We start from the raw sequence: 22,877 nt of genomic DNA, 5'->3' as shown, positions 1-22,877 counted from the left end.
CTCTGACTTGTAATGTGTGTCAAAAACCTGAACTTGACTGTCATTAAGAAACCCACACCTCACTGCCCACCATCCCGCCTCCTGCCCCAAGCTGAAAATGGTCCAAGAACTTCAGGAAGTAAAAATCAGTTGCTTTGCCCTAACCGGTTTGGCTCAGTGGATAGAGCGCTGGCCTGCGGACTGAAGGGTCCCAGGTTCGATTCTGGTCAAGGGCATGTAGCTTAGTTTCGGGCACATCCCCAATCAGTGTTTCTAACTCTCTATCCCTCTCCCTCTCTCTAAAAAATCAATAAAATATATATTTTTAAAAAATCAGTTGCTTCAGCCCCAGCTGGTTTGGCTCAGTGGATAGAGCATCGGCCTGCGGACTGAAGGGTCCCAGGTTCGATTACGGTCAAGGGCATGTACCTTGGTTGCAGGAACATCCCCAGTAGGGGGTGTGCAGGAGGCAGCTGATTGATGCTTCTCTCTCATCGATGTTTCTAAACTCTCTATCCCTCTCCCTTCCTCTCTGTAAAAAATCAATAAAATTATTTTTTAAAAAAATCAGTTGCTTCAAAGAGCATACCTTTGGGTGAACCTAGATCTGTGTGCCTGACCAGGGCGCACACCTTCCCAGAGTCCTTTGCCACTCTGTACCCAATCTGTCAACCAAGACTTGGAGCCGCAGCTTTGGCTAAGGAGCCAGATGGCCTCCTGAATCATCTCTATCCAGAATCACCTAAATTAGACACAAGGAGGAGTTTCTAACCTAGGTAGTGATTGTTAAACCAACCACATTGGTGTTGAAATCCGCATCATTAATTCCATCCCTGCTAGGTACTGGGGAAGGCTGTGAACAGGAAGTCCCATGACCTGGCTTCAAGTTTTACTAGAAGAAAAATTCCCACCACCACCTCCGTCAGGCCTTCCCTGCACTTTCTGGCAGGCCTGAACCTGCCTACCATACCCCTACCCGCTACAACTTCAGTGCCTGTGACCTATTCCATCTCTCTTTTTTTCCCAGTTTTTTAAAATTGATTTTAGAGAAAAACATTGATTTGTTGTTTCACTTAGTCATGCATTTATTGGTTGATTTTTGTACATGCCTGACCAGGGATCAAACCCACAACCTTGGCGTATCAGGACGACACTCTAACTAACTGAGCTACCCGGCTACATCTCTCTCTTACATAATTTTGCCCCCTCCCTCATATATATATTTTTTTAATATATATCTTATTGATTTTTTACAGAGAGGAGGGGAGAGGGATAGAGAGTTAGAAACATCGATGAGAGAGAAACATGGATCAGCTGCCTCTTGCACGCCCCTACTGGGGAGGTGCCCGCAACCAAGGTACATGCCCTTGACCGGAATCGAACCTGGGACCCCTGAGTCCGCAGGCTGATGCTCCATCCACTGAGCCAAACCAGTTAGGGCCCTCTTCTATTTTTTATGTTCACACCCATACTGAGGTCCCAAACTCTGTCTCCAGCACCCAGCTCAGGGCCTGGAATACGATAAGAACTCAGTAAATTTTTGCCAACTGAGTTCTCTTCATGGAGATATATGGGTGTCCCAAAAAACTATATACACACTTTAACAGCTGATGACTCAATTTTTACTCCTTTTCAGGTTTAACAGACACTGACTTTATAATCATTCAAAATATGTATATATTTTTTGGGGACACCCTGTATATAAAATGCAAGAGGCAGGTGGAGTTCAAAATTCTGGTCTGAAAAATGATTAGATTTTCTACACTTTACTAAGACAATAAATGTAAGTTTTAACTTCAGTGCTCACAAAAGTTGTGATCTATTGCTATTGGTGAGACAAATCTGAAGACATTTATAAAAACCAACCAGCATGTATCCTAATGAAAACTTTATATTTTTGAACTGTCACAGAGCCTTAAAAGCCATTGAAAAACCAGTGGTGTGGTGAATAGAATCGAGGGAGCTGGACAGACCTGGTTCTAGACACACCTGTGCCACTAAACACACATTCTCATCAGAGATTTTACCACTCCAGGCAAGTCATAATGAGACTTCCCTTTAATCCCCCCATGGAATTTTACCTCCTTTTGGGTTGTATTTATAGTTTACATAAGCCACAATAGGTTATATAATAACACAATTTATGGAGTGGTTACTCTGCACAGGCTCTGTGCTAAGCTCTTGACATGCATATCTCTCTCTCTCTCTTTCTCTCTCTCTCTTTCTATATATTGATTTCAGAGCAGAAGGGAGAGGGAGAGAGATAGAAACATCAATGATGAGAGAGAAAATCATTGATTGACTGCCTCCTGCAGCCCCCTACTGGGGATGTAACCCACAACCCAGGCATGTGCCCTTGACTGGAATCAAACCCAGGACCATTCAGTCTGCAGGCTGACACTCTATCCACCAAACCAGCTAGGGCAGCGGTTCTCAACCTGTGGGTCGCGACCCCTTTGGGGGTCGAACAACCCTTTCACAGGAGTCAACCCACAGGTTGAGAACCGCTGCTATAAAGGAAGTAGAAGTAGAATTGTATGGATGGTCAGACTTTGAGACAAGATTTCAGAACCTGGTGGAGAGCAGGTCTGGTGGTTCATCCCCTTTGGCTTTCCACCCAGTCACTGGTACCAAAGAGTTTATGCCTCTGGCATCAGCAGGGACTGTGGCTCCAGGGCCCACCTGCCCCTGGCTCCCTCCTCCTCCCTCTTCCCTAGTACCAACTGAGAATTTTCCATCTGTTCACAGGCCCAAGGCAGCTGGAGAACTACACGAAGAAGGGTCTGGCTTCAAGGAAACATTTGCCTGGGCCCCTCCTGGCTCACAGGCCTGGCAGCCACAGCATCTCTGCTGTTTGTTTACTCTGCTGGTGTCTGAGGGAGGGATGCCTTGCCAGGAGGCCTCAGGGGGTGGCACATCTTGGCAAATGCACCACAGCTGAGTTCTGGTCTCAGCCTTTCTTATTTTTTTAAAAAAATATATTTTACTGATTTTTTTACAGAGAGGGAGAGGGACAGAGAGCTAGAAACATCAATGAGAGAGAAACATCGATCAGCTGCCTCCTGCACATCCCCCACTGGGGACGTGCCCGCAACCAAGGTACATGCCCCCGACTGGAATCGAACCTGGGACCTTTCAGTCCGCAGGCCGACGCTCTATCCACTGAGCCAAACCGGTTACGGCGGTCCCAGCCTTTCTGATGCAGTGCACTCAAAGGTGACTAGAACCCGGGTGCTAAGCTTCTGTTAACAATTTCCAAGACCAGATAGATTCTGGAACCCTAATTATTATCGACAGTGGAGGAATCTCCAATACTAAGCCACCTGCAAGGACCCCTTGCTCCTGGTCTCCGGTGACTGAAATGGTGGCTTTGTGATCAGATAGTGGTTGATCCAACATGTAATGAAAGAAAGGGGTCAAGTGAGGGACAGGTAGACACCAGCCATGAACCCCCTCACTTCAAAGTCCTGCTTCTCTTCCCTGCCCCCACTGCTGTCTGCTCAGTGCCCAAGGTTCCCTCCTTAACCCTTCCAGGTTTCCCTGCTGAACATGCCCCTTTTGCAGCTAGGTTAGTGTCTCTGGTTAGGTTGGAGTAAAATAGATGATCCAGGCCTAACCGATTTGGCTCAGTGGGTAGAGCGTTGGCCTGCGGACTGAAAGGTCCCAGGTTCGATTCTAGTCAAAGGCACATATCCGGGTTGTGGGCTTGATCTCCAGTAGGGGGCGTGCAGGAGGCAGCCGATCAATGATTCTCTATCATCATTGATGTTTCTTTCTCTGCATCTCCCTTCCTCTCTGAAATCAATAATAATAATAAAAAAGAATGATCTAGTAGACCTAGGAAACATTAACCTCCACTCATTACCTGTGGCTGTAATTGAGTTCCTAGAGAATATGCCTATTTCCTTCATCTCAAAATCCTTTCTCCTTATGCACTGCTTATAGACCCCTCTGTTCATTACTTTTCTAAATATATCAATGAGCCCTAGCTGGTTTGGCTCAGTGGATAGAGCGTTGGCCTGTGGACTGAAGGGTCTGAGGTTCGATTCCGGTAAAGGGCACATTCCTCTATGGCCTTTGGCTATTTTATCAAGTAAAGAGGGTGAAAAAAGGGAAGCCCGGGCATGTGCCCCGACTGGGAATTGAACCGTGACTTCCTGATTCATAGGTCTATGCTCAACCATGAGCCACACCAGCTGGGCTCATCTGCAAAATCAATGACAGTACTTGCTCTTCCCATTCCAGAAGGCTGCGGGGAAAGGGTGAGTCACTCTGTATGGCAGTGGACATGGACATCCTATTCTCTGTGATAATATTGATAACTCTGACCTACGTGGGGCCTGCTTTCACCAAAGAATTTTCTGTCTAGCTTTCTGAGACTAACTGTCCTCTGAGGAACCAGGAAGGCTGCAACTGGAAAAGCATCCCGCGTATGTAGACTATTGGGGGTCCTTTAGTCCCAGACTTTGGGACGCAGCTCAAGGACATGCGTGCCTGTCTTCTTCCTTGAAGTACTGGGTGTGGTGCAATGGTGAAGGGGATAGGAGTTGTGTTTGAGGCTACCCTTTTCAGGCTGGATTTCACTGCCAGTCAGAGTTCCATGTGCTCAGAAGCTCCCTGAGTTACGGGAATGGGCAATGAACTTGGATTAGTTTTCCATTTTCTTTTTTAAACAGTGGAACCTCTTTTGAAGTGCAATCTTACAGTAACAGAAAACATGTGGCAGCAGAGCTGCTGTGGTGACCAGACCTGGCTGGGGTCTACCCACTTAGCAGTCCCCGAGGCAGCCCTGAGGCACTTCTAGGCTGTCCCAGGGAGTGGTTTGAAAGCCAGGGTGCATGTCCCGAATGTGCTGGCCAGAATTTCCACAGTGGCCCTCTCAGAACCACTGCTCTTAAGGTCAGAAGTCTCCCTGGCCCAGACTCAATGCTGCACTGGGGACTCTCTGGAGAGCCCCCCCATTACCATGTCCCACCGCAGGCTTCCCCTCCTGCGGGGAGGATCACAACTTCATCCACTTTCAACTGAATTTTGAACCTTTCACCTGTTAAACAGGGAGTGAGCCCTACACTGCAGGACTCATTGTCAATATCTAAACTATCCTGTATAATAAAAGGCTAATATGCAAATCGACCGAACAGTGGAACGACCGGTTGCTATGATGCACACTGACCACCAGGGGGGGCAGACGCTCAATGCAGGAGCGGCCCCTGGTGGTAAGTGTGCTCCCACAGGGGGAGCAACACTCAGCCAGAAGCGGGGCTCATGGCTGGGGAGCACATAGGTGGCAGTGCTAAGGATGTCCCATGGCCATCAGTGGGACATCCCCAGAGGGCTCCTGGACTGCCAGAAGGGCAGGCTGGGCTGAGGGACCCCCGCCCCAGTGCACGAATTTTGTGCTGGGGCCTCCAGTATAAAATACTAAAGTAGGCACTCAAAGAGTGGTTTCCTCTCCTCCCCACCCCCCCAAAGAAAACCCTCCAGGCTCTCCCAGCCCCTCCACTGTTTCTCCCCTCACACTTGCAGCGCACACACCTCACTGAGCACCTACCGCACTCCCTGGGGTATTTGCGCTGCTCACAGCAGGTCTGAGGAAATGCACCCATCCTGCTGCACCGCAGTCCAGGCCCTAAGGGAACGGTGCTTGCTGGGCTCCAAGCAGTCCAGGCCCTAAGGGAACGGTGCTTGCTGGGCTCCAAGCGGTCGCTCCACAGCTGATGGCTGCGCGCTAGCGCCGGCGGGGTCCCCCTGCCTCTCCCAGGGCTGTGCTCACAGACGTGAGGGAGTGGGGGTGCGGGGTGTCGGGCGAGGACTGAGGGGGTGACGCGTCACCACAGAGGACACCCAGGACGGAGAAGTACTTTCTCTGGTGGCAAAATAACTGGGTCTCAGCTCCACACGAGCGGCCTCGGCGGAGCCACCGGCTGGGTGACCGCCGGTGTGACGCGGGTCAGCGGGGGCTCGCGGGGATACTCGCCCGCCTTCGGCGGCCAGGGACACTTTGGAAAGAACCCCCTCTCTGTGCCACCGGCCGGTAGGGTGAGAGGCTGCCGGCTCCCCGAATTCCCGCTCAGTCACTTCCAGCTGCGGTTCCGAACCCCGACTTCACTTTGTGGGAAAGCCCCACCCCTCGGCAATGATTCGTCCGGAACAAATCGCGCCTAAACCATCTCCGAATCTTATTGGCTACCGCTGCCGTCAGTCTGTGGGCACAAGCGGAGACCTATGGGAAATGAAGTCCGGCGAAGCTCGAACCCTCCTGGGGCTGGCGTTTTCGCTCCTGGTGTTTGGTGGGCGACCGAGGGCCCAGATTGGGGGTCTGGATCGGGGTCCGAGTGCAGTGTGGGGCCAGACCTCCCGCAGTCGCAGGGGCCTTGGCGGACGGAGCGGCTTGGGTCGCCCTTGCCGGGTGGGCGTGGCCGGACCGAGATCTTGGGTCCCCAAGTGGGTCCAGGGCCCGCGAGCGGACCGGGGGCAGGACACGTCGTCACGCCGGCGGCACCCTTTCCCCACCGCCCTCCGGGGACGACCTCGCCCCCCGCCAGGGTAGCCCTTGGAGCAGCGTTAAGTCAGGCTCTGCAGGCCTGTCACCCAGCCCACGGTCCAAGGGCAGAGCCACTGTCCCAGTTCTTGCCATAAACCAGTTGTGAGACCTGGGGCGAGTTTAAGCCCCGACTGCCTCAGCTTTGAGTCAAAGCCGGAATATCTTAACTTTCCTTCCAACTCTAACACCCCGTGAACCTGTTTTTATCATCTTTGCTCTTAAAGCCTGTAACCTTAACCACCGTAAGCCTTCCTGTTTGGGAGAGTTATGGTGCCAGGACTGAGGAATCCTGAACGGGGCGCCCAAAGCCGAGAACTCAGCCAGATGCGAGGCAGCTGAGCAGTTGGAGCGTTTGAATCTGAAGGGCCAGCCACCGCCACCCGGTGCTGCTCTCCAAGGTGCTGCTACGTTGGGCGCCCTCTGTGCTGGCCCTGCACATTCACTTTGCAACACTGGTGACCAGTGGCTGCGGAGGGTGAGTTTATTGTCCCCATTATCTCTGTAGCCCATCCTCATTCTTTAGCATGGATAACTGGCATTTTCTCAAATTGCTATGCAAACACAGCTCCATACGCCTTTACTTTCCAACCAGATCACCTGTCTTTGCCCCCTCCTATCAAACTTCTGGAGCTGCCTCCCCAGTGAGAGGGCCAGACCCCACGGGCACCAACACACGGGGAGGGAAGAACAGGAAGGCTCTTTCTTCACCTCAGTCCTGCTGGGATGACTGACACTGGCGGCTTTCACTAGGGTTCACTCTGTAATGTATGTCTCTGGTTCTAGTTCTACTGAGTGGCTCCCCTCTGACGGTGGCTTCCCAACGAGGTAAAGGAAGAGGTTTCGACTTCAGAACACGGTTATAAGGTTCTTCTCTGAGCTGAACAATGGCTGTAGCTGGGGACCAACAAATCCGGGCTCCTCAAGTACAAGGAGAGCTTCGAATAGTGAAGCTGGAAGATTCTCACTGGGAGCAGGAAATTTCCCTTCAAGGGAGTGGCCCCAGACCAATGCTTTGGCATTTCCACTCTCAAGAAGCGTCAGCACCCCAGGAGACTCTCATCCATCTCCGGGAGCTCTGTCGCCAGGGGCCGAGACCAGAGAAGTGTACGAAAGAGCAGATCTGGAGTTGCTAGTCCTGGAAGAGTACCTGACTGTCCTGCCCCAGGGGACCCAGATCTGGGTGAGACAAAACACCCAGAAAGTGGAGAGGAGGCAGTGGCCGGAGGACTTGCAGAACCCGGAAGATGGGGGCTGCAGGTGAGATATGGAACCTAGTTCTGACTAGTCAAAATAGAGGAATGTGAGAGACAGAGCCACCCGAGTTGCCAGCAGTGAGGGGGATGTGCAGTACTTCGCTGTTTGTGTCAAAGTGGAATTTGCCTGTTTCTTGGAACTACAGTTTTCCTCCCAAGTTCACACGGACTCTTCAGAGAATGCACAGCCTTGGTTGCTCTGAGCGGTCCCTGTTAAATGAGTGGGGATCGAGCCCACAACCCAGGCATGTGCCCTTGGCCGGAATCAAACCTGGGACCCTTTAGTCCGCAGGCCGATGCTCTATCCATTGAGCCAAACCGGCGAGGGCTAAATGAAAACTTCTTAAAATGCTGAGCACTACGCTGATCAAGGAGGAGCTGTCATCCAGCAGCAGCCAGCCAGAATCACGGGGCTTCACTGGTCTTTACTGACACGATTGAACCTTTGGGTCCTATTGCAAAGTAGCTGTATTGTTGGATGGATCTCTGAGTTTTGATTAGGGGTTGACAGGAGCAGCCCCAAGAGAGCTGGTGGGCAGGTTGCTGTGGGCCTGGGCCCCAGACTTATGTCTCTGAAGCCTTCCACACATGCACACTCTGATCTGACTCCAACACAAGTGTCTTAATCGCTATATCAGCCTCCCAACTGTACAAAGTGCCGGGAGCCAGAGCTTACATGGGGGTGGGCTGTAAAGTCAGGACACCAGGAATGACTGTGCATGGTCAGCACTGCTCTTGAGAAGGCCCCCCACCATCCATTAGGCCAGGAAGGCGTCTCTCGTGCCCAAAACCTGTGGGATTGACACCTGCTGGAAGCAGCAGGATCCTGTCGCCCACAACTGTCTGATCTAAGAGTAGCCACCAAATCCCTATCCTGCATCCTACCTGGTATTTCCCCATATATTTCTTCTAACTTCCCCAACAACCCTGTGAGGTAGTTACTACTCTTCTCATTTTACCAATAAAGACACTGAGGCTAAGAGAGGCTGCTTCACTGGCCCAAGGTGACTCCGCTGGTAACAGGGACTGTGGTCACTTGAGTCCTAAATCAGTGCCCTTGTTGTGCGTACAGCAGCTCCTCTTCCAGGGGCCTGGCAGGAAGACGTTGGTGTCAGCGGGAGACACGGAGGTCCACCCAGTCCCACACGTGCACAGAGGCATCACTTGCTGCTGACAACAAAGTCCTTGGCTTGCGGGGGTGCCAGGTGTGGGTGGTGACCAGCGGAGCAGCGCCTGTCCCATGGTCATCTAGGAAGACGTGACCTCTGTGAGTGAAGAGAGGTTCTACGTGGCCCTCCATTCCATCCAGAGACGTGACATCATAGACCTGGACTGTCCCATCAAAACCTGAGGAACGAGAAATGAGAAGAGCAACAATGAATCTCTAAAATAATTTTTATAACTTGCTCTATGGCACCAAAACGATAGGACGAGGAACCTAATAGTAAACTAGATACTTAATGGCCAACCAAGGGTGTGGAACATCTGACCTCATGCCGGCAGCTGCCAACTCCATGGGGCATGTGACGACGAGAATCTATAGTATATCATGTGCCAGGCCTGAGGCTAATCCTGTATCTACATTCTCTCTTTTAATTCTCACAACTGTATGAAGTAGGTACTAATACTTAAATCAGGAAACTGAGGCTTAAGACTTTTTAAACCTTTCCACTTGCTCCAAATTCTAATCCATCTGGGTCTCAGTAGATGGCCTCATCTCCACACTGATGCAGAAAATCGAAGCCACAAGAGCAGTGGTTCTCAACCTTCCTAATGCCGCGACCCTTTAATACAGTTCCTCATGTTGTGGTGACCCCCAACCAAACATTATTTTTGTTGCTACTTCATAACTGTAATTTTGCTACTGTTATGAATCATACTGTAAATATCTGATATGAAGGATGTATTTTCATTGTTACAAATTGAACATAATTAAAGCATAGCGATTAATCACAAAAACAATATGTAATTATATATGTGTTTTCCGATGGTCTTAGGCGACCCCTGTGAAAGGGTCATTCGACCCCCAAAGGGGTCGCGACCCACAGGTTGAGAACCGCTGCGCTAGAGGACCATTCTCATGTTCCCCCCACGACCTAGCTCCATCTGCTGTCTTCCTGTTAAAAGCCAGTCCCTTCCCCCACACTTGGTTCTTGCACTCTTTCTGGATCTTGCCATTACCAATGATCTTTTCTTGCTCTCTCAACCTCTCCCCCTCTTAATGGATCCTTCCCATCGGCCTTTATTATTATTATTTTTAATATTTTTATTGATTGCAGAGAGGAAGGGAGAGACAGAAACATCAATGATGAGAATCAATGATCAACTGCCTCCTGCATGCCCCCTACTAGGGATTGAGCTCACAACCCAGGCATATACCCTTGATCGGAATCAAGCCCGAAACCCTTCAGTCCACAGGCTGATGCTCTATCCACTGGGCCAAACTGGCTAGGGCCTTCCCATTGGCCTTTAGATACTCTCACTAAATATCGTCTTTCAACTAGATACTGCCAGGCCAGGAGCCTGTTGACCTAGGGCAGTGATGGCGAACCTATGACATGCGTGTCAGAGGTGACACGCGAACTCATTTTTTTGGTTGATTTTTCTTTGTTAAATGGCATTTAAATATATAAACTAAATATCAAAAATATAAGTCTTTGTTTTACTATGGTTGCAAATATCAAAAAATTTCTATATGTGACACGGCACCAGAGTTAAGTTAGGGTTTTTCAAAATGCTGACACGCCGAGCTCAAAAGGTTCGCCATCACTGTCCTAGGGGCTTGCTATAATTCAAAAAGCAAATAGACTAAGAGGCACCCTTGGGATCCTATGGCCTCTTTCTGGTCGAGCCCCATGGCTGTCCTAGTGTCTTACTAACTGCAGGCTCTCGACCAACCTCAGAACTGAATTCCTGCTAGGATGGGAAAGGCCTGCTCCCACTGTATGGAAGTTGAGTAGCCAGTTGGGGAAGAGCCTGCCCCTGAGGAACCTGGAGTTAATCTGGAGATTCTCGGTGAGAGACTTTAACTTTTGGGGCCAGAGGCTCCTTCCTGAGCACGCGATAGTCCCTTGGAAGAGAAAGCTCAAACAACAGATGCAGAAGCCTGCTCAGCGGTACCTGAGATGGCCAAGCAGCTGTCCAGGCCTGGAGCCCAAGTCACTCGCAGCAGCTCTGGGTCAGGGCTGGGTGTGGACACTGGACACCGCACTGAGCGCACAGGATGGCAGAGGTCCCGAGGGTCAAGAAGACAGAGCAGCCCATCTGAGCACAGGCTGGCAATGCTGGGCCCAGGGCCCTGGCCCCTGACTTCTGCACACCACCTCCCTCCACCAGCCCCGGGGCTGGGGCTGACATTCTCTGCTGGCGCCCACTTCTGGCGGGTGTCAACGAGCCCCAGCCGGCCCGAGGTGCAGCAGAAGGCAAAGGTGTCCGCGTCCAGGACCTGCAGGCTACTCAGCTCCTCACTGTCACTGACACCTGGAAGACAGAGGGCGAAAGAGAAAAGCTGCTGGAGTTACATGGGTCTGGCAATCTGGCAGGGCTGGCTGGTCACAAGTCCCTTCCTCTGGGAAGCATCCCCAAACCCAGGCAGAATAAACCACGTCTCCCCTCTCCTGTTCATTTTTTTTTTAAAATATATTTTTATTGATTTTTTACAGAGAGGAAGGGATACGGATAGAGAGTTAGAAACATCGATGAGAGAGAAACATCAACCAGCTGCCTCCTGCACACCTCCCACTGGGGATGTGCCCGCAACCAAGGCACATGCCCTTGACTGGAATCGAACCCGGGACCTTTCAGTCCGCAGGCCGACGCTCTATCCACTGAGCCAAACCGGTTTGGCATCCTGTTCATTTTTTTAAAAATATATTTTTACTGATTTCAGAGAGGAAGGGAGAAGGAGAGAGAAACATCAATGATGAGAATCATTAATTGGCTGCCTCCTGCATGTTCCCCACTAGGGATCGAGCCCGCAACCCAGGCATGTGCCCCCGACCTTAATGGAACCCAGGACCCTCCAGTCCGCAGGCCAACGCTCTATTCACTGAGCCAAACTGGCTGGAGCTCTCCTGTTCATTTTGCCATTCTATCCACTGGTGGGTGCTGGTCCCAGGACTGCCTCCTCCAATCCTAGAACGGGAGCCGCTAGAGGTCGGGGCTTGCCTTTCATTCATCTTGTGTCCCCAACATTTGGCACACAGGGTTGGATTCAGTTCTAACGCAGCAGCGTAGGGGCAAACTGCGCTGTCCGTACCTGAGGTGTATGTGACCTTCTGGGATTCCAGATCCACAACCTTCAGGCCGCTGAGCCGCGCCCCGTGGAGGACTCCAGGTGCCACTGACGAGAAGATGGCGATCCTCGGCCAGAGACTCCCCTCTTTCTCATGCACAGCAATGGTGCGGACAGCTTCAATGACATCTAGGGGCAAGTGGAAGAGGTGAAAGTCCAGAATGTTAGTGAAGGTTTGAAACATAACCTGGTGCAAGCCAGCCAGCGGTCTTCCCCTGTACAGCTAGAAGGTCAAGGAAGAAAGGGAACTGACAGCTGGCTAGAGAGGATGTGGCATCACAAACACTCTGTGTTACGTTTACATTTTGAAACTGTCAGAAGCACTTTAATTTCTTTTTTAAAATATATTTTTATTGATTTCAGAGAGGAAGGGAGGAGAGAGAGATAGAAACATCAATGATAAGAGAGAATCATTGATCGGCTGCCTCCTGCACACCCTCTACTGAGCATCGAACAAGCAACCCGGGCATGTGCCCTTGACCGGAATTGAACCCAGGACCCTTCAGTCCACAGGCCGACGCTCTATTCACTGAGCCAAACCGGCTAGGGCGCACTTTAATTTCTTTATAAATTGTCTTATGAACTGTTTTGCAAATGGGAGATAATGAATCTCAGACGCCATCTCAAAAGCCCCCAAAGCAGTTCTGGCTTTTTATACTTTTGTGGAGTACAAATAAAAGGAAAGAATCCACTGATGGTGTCATTTACACTTTAAGTGAAGAAAATAACAGGAACAGAATTCATGAACTACCATTATTTCTTAAAAAACTTATTATACAACCTCGGCACTTTGCCGAAACCTTGCAGGTAAAGGTCACAAGGCAAATGTCATTGTCTTCAAACACAAAGTAGACAAAAAAGTCCATGTCCTTTTTACACTGAACAGGAAAGACACTTGACCTCAAGTTGAATCAAATTTTAGTTTTGTTTGTCTCAGCCTGCTTAGTGGACAGGCAGGCTCTCGTTTCTGCATCTACAACTGAGGCTTCTCTTAATAGGAGCCATTTATGACGTACGTCTTTCAGAACAAGCTGTCTACTGCACCAATTACTTTCCTGCTCCAAAAGGGGACTCGTTATTTGGTTCCCACAATCCCTGAAGAAAAGGGAGACGTATGTATTGTTTAAATTCTGAAGGAGGTAAAAGTCAGCCTATGAACAGAATGGATGAGGAACACGAACTAATATGACTTATGCAGCAGCAAGCACGTGAGCAAGGCCCCTCCGGACGGTTCACAAGCCAGGAGCGCACAGAAGGACCGGGGTGGGCTGACGAGAATGCGAGGATCTGAATGCCTACTGCTCCCCAAGCCCGGGGCTCTCAGAGCCCTGAATCCAGACTTGCTCACCTCACCTGCTCCCGGTACAGGTACAGGAGCGGCGGAGGTTCACGCAGACAACACCAGAGCCTCAGGACCAGAGTCTGTGCCGGGGCAGAGCCAATGAGGCTGTGATCCAAACCGGCCCAGCAGAGCCTCCCGCCTCTCCCAGGCCACCCTGAGCAGCTCCCTCTTCCCTCTCCACAGGTACCAGGCTCCCAGGACCTGCTGCTCTGCGCCAGGGGATGGCTCTCACATGTGATTTGTCTCCTGACGGTGGGCGGGGAAGGAGGAGGCCGAGGGGAAGCCTTCAAAGACGTATTTCAAAGAGGCAGTGGAAAACAAAGGCTTTGGAGGCTCCTGATGAGAGAGCTGCTCTACAATCACAGTGAATATGCAGGCTTCCTCTTCCTCTCTCTCTAGTAAAATGCCCTCCTCTACGGAATCCACACCACACGGACCAAACCAGCCCCGAACTGCAAAGAGAAACTGCTACAAATCAAAGCAAAAGACACAGGCAGGCATCTCCAAGAGCTTGGCGACGAAAGACAGTTGTGTCTGAAGATTAAACCAACACAGAGCAGGTCAGAGCAGAGGCAGACACATCCTTCAGGAGTCAGAATGGTGCCCAGACCGCATGACTGAGCACATGCATGAACAGCTCTGAAGTGCGATCCACGGGAAGGGCTGCCCAGCCAAGGGGTCAAAGAAAATGCTGAGGCCTGTCCGGGGCAGAGGGCGCCACACCAGACTGAATATCTAACTTCAAAGGGGAAGCAGCAGGTGACACTCAGCTGAGACCTTTGGATATTTATTTATGCAGCTCAGTGGTTCCCCCAGCCCCAGAACTGAGAGGGGGCCTCGGGCACTGTCCAGGAGCATGGACAGCAGGAGCCTGGGCAGCTGCCTTCACAAGTTTCATACTTTCTGCCTGAGAGCCACGAACACACACTCAGGAAGCCTCTGAGCTGACTCCTCTGGTGACGGTTACCTTTATCATGACACCTCTGACCGGGTTAGGTCTTCCACAAGCAAGAAGAAGGGCCTGAAATATTCCATATTTAAGGGATACTTATTTTTTCATTATCTATAATAATAATAATAATAAAAGCATAATATGCTAATTAGACCGATGTCCTTCAGGAGGAAGCCGGGGCTACAAGGGAAGCCCGGGTCCCAGGTGCCTGTCAGCAGCCAGAGGGAAGCCTGGGTCTCGGGTGCCTGCTGGCGGTTGGAAGGAAGCCTGAGTCCCGGGTGCCAGAGGGAAGCTGGTGCCTGCAGCCGGGAGAAGGAAGGCCTATTGTTTTTTTTTTTCTTAAATATATTTTATTGATTTTTTTACAGAGAGGAAGGGAGAAGGATAGAGAGATAGAAACATCAATGAGAGAGAAACATTGATCAGCTGCCTCCTGCACACCTCCTACTGGGGATGTGCCCGCAACCAAGGTACATGCCCTTGACTGGAATCGAACCTGGGACCTTTCAGTCCGCAGGCCGACGCTCTATCCACTGAGCCAAACCAGTCAGGGCAGAAAGGCCTATTCTTGCACAAATTTTGTGCATCGGGCCTCTAGTAAACTAATAAAATTGCATTCTGGTTTATATGGCAGTCATGTGAGTCTGATGAGTGCTTCAGCTCCTATAAACAGATTGGAATTGTTTTAGACGTGCTGACAAAATCAGGTTTGAGACACCAAAGCTGTGGGTCAAGACTGGATCCTGGAAAATTCACCCAAATAACACTATACTTTTAAGTTTCCAGGTAAAAGCTGGCCAGCCTTCCCCAGGCTCCAGAATATTCTGCACTAATATCTAGGGAAGATAACTCTTATCTGATTTCCTAATCCCACACGAGTATCAGAGAAGCCTGGGCTCATCAGCTCCCCTGGGCCTGGGCTACAGGTTCTACAAGGTACCTGGTACCCCAGGCACTGGCAGGACAAAAGGTGCCTCCTAATGGTTGGTAATACTCCGGTATCTCTCATCTTTAAACCACTGCAGCCCCTCACAGTCTACTTTTGGGCAAACTACAAGTTACTGGCATAAGGGCAGATATAAAGATCAATGGAACAGAAGTGAGAGTCCAGAAGTAAATGCTTAGATTATGGTCAATTGATTTTCAACAAAGGCACTAAGGCAAATCAATGGAGAAAGGTTAGGCATTTTGACAAATGGTGATGGAACAACGGGATATCCACATGCAAAAAGATCAACTGAGATCCTTACCTCACACCATACACAAAAGTTAACTTGAAAGAGATCATAGATTTAAATATTGAAGAGAAAAAAAAACAGAACTTCCTTTTGGGAAAAATAAAACATGGGAAAATTTATGAGTTAAATAAAGATTTCTTAGATATGACATGAAAAGCATAGTCCCTAACAAAAAACAGTGATAAATTAGACCTCATCAAAATCTAACACTTTTATGTTTCAAAGGACACTATTAAGAAAACAAATATGGCCCTAACCGATTTGGCTCAGTGGATAGAGTCGGCCTGCAGATGGAAGGGTCCCAGGTTCAATTCTGGTCCAGGGCCAATGCCCGGGTTGCAGGCTCTATTCCCAGCAGAGGCAGCTGACCAACGATTCTCTCTCATTGATGTTTCTACCTCTCTCTCCCTCTCCCTTTCTCTCTGACATTAATAAAAATATTTATTAAAAAAACAACAACAGTAGCCCTAGCCATTCTGGCTTAGTGATTAGAGTGTTGGCCCACAGACTGAAGGGTCCCAGGTTCGATTCCAGCCAAGGGCACATGCCTGGGTTTCGGGCTCGATCCCCAGTAGGGGGCATGCAGGAGGCAACCAATCAATGATTCTCTCTCATCATTGATGTTTCTATCTTTCTCTCCCTCTCCCTTCCTCTCTGAAATCAATACAAATATAAACAAAACAAAACAAAAAACAACAGCAATCATAACTATAAGTAAGTGACACAAACACCTGGAAGCAACAAGAAATGACAAAAAAGAAACAATAAAGGAAGGTGCATAGGGTCAGTGACCTCAAAGCAAAGGAGCACAACCACCGCCTCTCTACAACCCCTGCGGCCAGTTTCCGGCAAGCATCCATGTGAGTGTGGGGACCCGCTGGCAGGCACAGAATCACACAGGCAAATGGGCAGTTCCAAGAGCGACAGCCTGTGCGTCGGAGGCACACTTGCATGCTGGCCAAGGATGCTCTAACTGAAGGGGGAAGGAAGGGCTGCATCAGGGCTGCAGGCTCTGACACCTGCCTGACCGGAATGCACAGAACTGCCCTCCACTCCCCGAAGGAGCAGGGGTAGAATGACTCCTCTGAGGGAGATGGGTCAGCCCAGCTTCTGGCCCACTCTACCAGGCTGGGCAGAGAGAGGTGACCTCCTGCTGCCTCCTCCTCCTCCTCCAAGAGGTGAGCTCACCTGAGTGGCCATCGCTCTGTCCTAGCCTCTGCCACTGCACCTGCCTGGGGGAGGGGAAGCTCACTCCATGCTCCGCCTATGACTGGGTTGGTAACCTCAGTTCCTGAAGCAAGTTACAGGAAGCTCCATTTGGGGCTGTGTGCCGTGCTGTAGTTGCTAACTTGTCTACACCTGCATTAAAGTAGACACTGAATTTTATTTATTTAATTAATTAATTTATTTAAATATATTTTATTGATTTTTTACAGAGAGGAAGGGAGAGGGATAGAGAGTTAGAAACATCGATGAGAGAGAAACATCGATCAGCTGCCTCCTGCACACGCCCTACTGGGGATGTGCCCGCAACCAAGGTACATGCCCTTGACCAGCATCGAACCTGGGACCCTTCAGTCCGCAGGCAGATGCTCTATCCACTGAGCCAAACTGGTTATGGCGACACTGAATTTTAATTCCCACCTGGCTCAGAGTCTACTTTTTTTTAAAAAAATTTTTTTTTATTGATTTCAGAGAGGAAGAGAGAGGGAGAGAGAGAGAGAAACATCAATGATGAGAGAGAATCATTGATCGGCTGCCTCCTGCATGCCCCCTATGGGGATTTGAGCCCACAACCCGGGCATGTGCCCTCATCAGGAATTGAACTGTGATCTCCTGGCTCATAGGTTGATGCTCAATCACTGAGCCACGCTGGCCAGGCCTGAGTCTATTGCTTAATTGACTCGGATTAGGGGATGGAGGTGTCAACCCGTACCATGTCAAATTCACTCACCACTGTCCTCTGCGATCTGCCACACCTGCAGGTAACAACCTGGAAGGCCACTGGTCACCAGCAACCTATTTAGGAGGGATAGATCTCCGTTCAGACAGTGAGCCCACATCCCCCCCCAGCCTTTCCGCTCTCCAGCCCACTCAGCTTGAGATTCCTACACGCCCACCTCAGGAAAGCTCACTGGAGGAAGGACTGTCCCGTTACCCTCATTTAACAGAGGAAGAGCAGGCTCACTCCACTTCAGGGACAGGCCCACGGTCATGAGAGCCACGGGACTGAGCCCAGGCTTCCATGTGGCACGAAGTGTCCCAGACAGGACACCAGCATGGAGCCTGAACACACAGCCGACCCAGACTTTCAGCATCTGCCAATGGAGCCATTCGCCCTCGCCACCCACCATCAGCTCTCTGAGAAACCAAGAGCATCTTCCTATTCTCTATCTATTTGGAGCAGCTCTGGAGATCTGTGGGTTATAGTCATTGAAGGTCTGCAGAGGGACCACGAAGCTGCCAAACAAAAGGTTCCTTGTATCACAGATTTCTGTGTATGTGCGCGCGCGCTCACATGTATCCAGGTGCTCAGGGGTCAGGGGCGGCGCGGTGATAAAGAGGCAGAATACCTTTGACATTTCCAGCCACTTCATCCTGAATGGAGGGTCTGAGTAAGCGAGCTGACCATACCTGGTGTCTGGCACGTGCTTCAGATCAAAGATAGACCTGTCTGAAAATCCTCCGTGGCAGACCTTGAAATCTCTTTCTGGGAATAAGCCCTGAAATACGGAAGGGTGGCCAATCAGATAGAGCCTGCTCTCCAAAGGGACCTTTCAGACTCGCTCTAGGTGAGAAGCCCGATACCAGCCTGGCAGGAGGCCACGGAGGCAGCTCTGCTGGCAACAGATGCTCCTCCCTGCAGGACCTTGTGTGCTGCTATTTGTCCGTTGGTCTCAGCTGCCTACATGGACAGCTTCCTTTCTTTCCTGCACGTCCAAAACCCTTCTGCTACCCTTTCCCCAGCCCCTTTCGTTCTAACACAAGTGTTACATTTCCGGCCTTCTGAGGGGAGTCACAAGGTTTAACAGCTTCATCAAAAAAAGCTAGAACCCTGGCTGGGTAGCTCAGTTGGTTAGAGCATCATCCCAATATGCTGAGGTTGTGAGTTCAATCCCTGGTCAGAGCACATATAAGAATCAATCAGCCCTAGCTGGTTTGGCTCAGTGGATAGAGCGTTGGCCTGTGGATGGGAGGGTCCTGGGTTCAATTCCGGTCAAGGGCACATGCCTGGGTTATGGGCTTGGTCCCCAGTGTGGGGCAGGAGGCAGCCGATCCATGATTCTCTCTCATCATTGATGTTTCTCTCTCTCTCCCTTTCCCTTCCTCTCTGAAATCAATAAAAATACATTAAAAAAAAGTCAACCAATGAGTGTATCAATAAGTGAAACAACAAATTGATGTTTCTCTCTCTCCCTTCCTCTCTAAAATTAATTTTTTTAAAAATATATTTTTATTGATTTCAGAGAAGAAGGGAGAGGGAGAGAAAGATAGAAACATCAATGATGAGAGAGAATCATTGATTAGCTGCCTCATACACACCCCACACTGGGGATCGAGTCTGCAACTGGGCATATGCCCTGACCGTATGCTAGCTGGGCTAATTTTTTAATAAAGGTGGAAGGTATCAGCCAACTAACATATCTCCATTTCTCATGCCACCTTCCACTGGAAATCAAGTGGGTTCTTCTAGTAATAAAAATATAACAACTACCAATTATCCAGCATTTACCAGGCACTGTGTTTAGTGCTTTACATACTTTATCACATTGGATTCTAGAAGTAGGTACTATAATTAACCCTACTCTAAAATGTCAAAAACAGCCCTAGCCGGTGTGGCTCAGTGGCTAGAGCATCGGCCTGAGGGCTGAAGGGTCCTGGATTCAATTCTGGTTCAGGGCGCATGCCTGGGTTCTGGGTTCAATTCCCAGGTAGCCAATCAACGATTCTCTCTCATCATTGAGGATTCTACCTCTCTCCCCCTCTCCCTTCCTCTCTCTGAAATCAATAAAAAATAAATAAAATAAAACAACAACAAACACCATCCTTTAAAAAAAATAAAATGTCAAAAGTAAGGCCTGGGGAATTTAAACAATTTTTGAAGATCACAGAGGGGATTATGTTGTGAATTTGAACCTAAGTCTGTCTACCAGTCCATGCTCTTAGCCACTGGACTACTGTCTCCATGTGAGGAGCTGGAGGCAGGGAAAAAGGAAGTGGCACAAGAGGAAAACCCAGGGGTGAGGTGGGAGGTAAATCAGGTCTCTCATAAAGGCCCAGTCTGGGGGGCTCCTGGCTCAAACCTGAGTGGTGGGGTGGGGTGATCAAGAGCGCTATGTCGGAAATCTCCCCAGGGCAACACCAGGTGGCTACCAACTCTTTTCTTTTGTCATATTCTCTTCTCTTGGCTTGAAACACTGACCTTTTCTGAGACTCCTCCTACTTTACAGATTATTCCTTCCTAGTACAGTGGGGCCTTGACTTACGAGTTTAATTCATCCCGAGACCGAGCTCATTAAGGAGCTTATTAACTCAAATTACTCTATCAACTCAATGCAAAAAATCGGCCAAGAGACAGCTGGTATCTCAAAAAACTCGTTAGTCGGAACACTCGTAAGTCAAGGCCCCACTGTATTCCTTGTGAGTTCATTTTCCTCTGCCCATTCCTTAAATGTATCCTCTGAAGTTCTGTCTTTAGCCACCTTCCCCTCTTATTTCTTACTAAAGGCCTGGTGCATAAAATTCGTGCACTCAGGGTGGGGGTCCCTTAGCACTCGGGATGAGAGATCCCTCGAGGGATGTCTCACATCCTTAGAGCTGCTGGAGGTGGAGAGGCTCCCACCACAACTGCGCTCACCAACCATGAGCCCAGCTTCTGGCTGAGCAGTGTGCTCCCTGGGGCAGCTCCTGCATGAGCGTCTGCCCCCTGGTGGTCAGTGTGTGTCATAGCGACCAGCTGTTCAGCTGTTTGGTCAATTTGCATATTAGCCTTTGATTGTATAGGATACATTACACACATTCATTCTTAACCATTCTAAGGGTTTCATCCACCCTCTATATCCTAATGGCCCCAGGTATCTAATTTTGATAAACTAAAACGGACTTCTTCCTCTAGTAACCCTCTGTAATCACAGGAGGTTCCTTAGTACTTATCCATGTGAATATTTCCCTCCCTCTAGTAGACTAGAAGGGCAGGCCCAGGGTTTCTCTCTCTCGCTCTCTTTCTAGTATCCAGGACAATAGCTGGTAGACAACAGGAACTCCATAAAGGTTTAATAAATGACTAAAAGCAGACACATATACTCAGCATTTATATTTCAAATTACCTGGTTTTCTTTTACAGAAAGCCGGGGGGGTAACGTCAGGTGAAGAATTTCATTTTTTTTCAACTTTTCATAGCCAGCAACAAAAACTCCTGGAAAAAAGAAGCAGAAGTAGCTGTGACAAACTGCTAGAAAGACTGTGGACCATGGCTGGCTCTAGAAACTCCGCCAAACCCATTGATACTCAGACTTGTACTGGGGGATGTAAGAGATCTAGAACTTAGTAAGTGCTTTTGGAGCACAAAATTGCTCAAGGGGCCCTCAGATAAGTGGGCTGGATCCCTCTGGGCTGAGCTCTGGAGTCCCAGCCTGAGTGGGATTCCATCTCCTCACCTTTGTCACCAATCCATTCAAGGACTCGAGTGGCTCCTGGGAGGTCGAATGCATGGAAATCCTGGTACCTGCAGGAGAGAGACACAATGTCACACGGTGCCTGGCACTTGGCAGCTGTTCAAGAACTCTGAGAGGCATCACGGTTTGGTGGCTGGAGGCCCAGGCTCTGGAGTCAGGCAAACCTGGAATCAAGTCTTGTTACACATTCTGCTCTCTGTGTGACTGGAACCAGGCCAGTCACAATAACCCTGAGCCTCGGTCCTCATCTGTAACATGGACCTCCCAGAGAACCCAGCCTTCGCCTGTTGATGTGAAGAATCCATGAGACAGCCCCTAGCCCGTGGTCGGCAAACTGCGCCTCGCGAGCCACATGCGGCTTTTTGGCCCCTTGACTGTGGCTCTTCCACAAAATACCACATGTGGGCGCCCACGTACAGTGCGATTGAAACTTGGTGGCCCGTGTGCAGAAGTCAGTTTTCAGCCTGGGCGAGTCTATTTTGAAGTACTGTTGATATTTGGCTCTGTTGACTATTGAGTTTGCCGACCACTGGACCCGGTTTAGCTCTGTGGACAGAACGGAGGCCTGCGGACTGAAGGGTCCTGGGTTCCATTCTGGTCAAGGGCACATGCCCAGGTTGTGGGCTCGATCCCCAGTAGGGGGCGTGCAGAAGGCAGCCGATCAATGATTCTCTCGCATCATTGGTGTTTCCATCTCTCCCTCTCCCTCTGCCTTCCTCTCTGAAATCAATAAAAAAATATTAAAAAAGAATCCATGAGACAATTAATCTGGGGTTCAATTCAGAGGCTGGTGCAAAATAACTGGACACTTATTACCCTGCACAACTCTGCTCTGACTAGTGCCTCACACAACTTGCGCCCGCAGGGATGTGCCATCTCCCAGAAGCGGGATCCGAGGCCCAGGCGGAGTCCTCGTGCGGTCCGGCCCGCCCCGCCCGCGGGCATCACCCGCCCGGCCCAGACCTGGATTCCCCACGCGCTGCGCCTCGCGCCCGCCCGCCCGCCCCGCCAGCTCAGACCCGAAAGCCCGGTCCCAGGTCCACACGACATACAAGCGCAAGGATTCCACCAGCCAGTCTTCCGCGGACTCCATGGCAACTGTCGCTCAGGTAGCTCACTTCCGCCACCCCACTTCCGCTTCAGAACCTTCCGGGCGGGAGGGGCCTTCTCGCGAGGAGAGGGCGCGTCCTGCTCCGACGCAGGGGGCGTGGCCTCACGCCAGGGGCGGGGCTAGAGTTGCCCGAGCGTCGCCAATGGCCAGCTGTACCCGTGCTCTGCTAGGTGAGGACTTCTCCCGGCGAAAGTATGTAGAATCAGGAATTCCCGGGATAACAGCTCCGGCCCGGGCCTGAGGGACCAAATACGGTTCGTTTTACGACCGGGTATTTGCAGATCAGAGGGCCAAGGCCAGATAAGACACAGGACGGCCGGTTAAATTCGAATTTTAGGTTAAATAACGGAACACTTTTTCTTGTAAGTATGTCCATGCAATATTAGGCCATCTTATACGAAAAAAAGGATTGCTTATCTGAAATTCGAATTTAACTGGGTGTCCTTTATGTTTTGCTAACTTTGGCAATCCTACGGAACGCCTGAGAAG

The 22,877-nt window shown here is 50.1% G+C and overlaps 1 protein-coding gene across 1 annotated transcript; it reads right to left on the bottom strand.

The window, feature by feature from the left end:
* Positions 1-5,557: 5,557 nt before the first annotated feature.
* Positions 5,558-22,443, bottom strand: WDR73 (WD repeat domain 73). Its single transcript, XM_036355827.1, has 8 exons — positions 22,330-22,443; positions 21,260-21,327; positions 20,930-21,018; positions 18,237-18,325; positions 17,557-17,621; positions 12,035-12,199; positions 10,897-11,256; positions 5,558-9,123 (listed from the first exon to the last, which is right to left on the bottom strand). The coding sequence occupies exons 1-8, from the start codon at positions 22,368-22,370 to the stop codon at positions 8,888-8,890; spliced, it is 1,113 nt and encodes a 370-aa protein (XP_036211720.1). The 5' UTR covers positions 22,371-22,443; the 3' UTR covers positions 5,558-8,887.
* Positions 22,444-22,877: the final 434 nt, after the last annotated feature.

This window comes from Myotis myotis, unplaced genomic scaffold (assembly GCF_014108235.1).
Source record: "Myotis myotis isolate mMyoMyo1 unplaced genomic scaffold, mMyoMyo1.p scaffold_m19_p_23, whole genome shotgun sequence".
In the NCBI taxonomy this organism is placed as follows: Eukaryota; Metazoa; Chordata; class Mammalia; order Chiroptera; family Vespertilionidae; genus Myotis; species Myotis myotis.
This window is presented reverse-complemented; position numbering and strand designations above follow the sequence as displayed.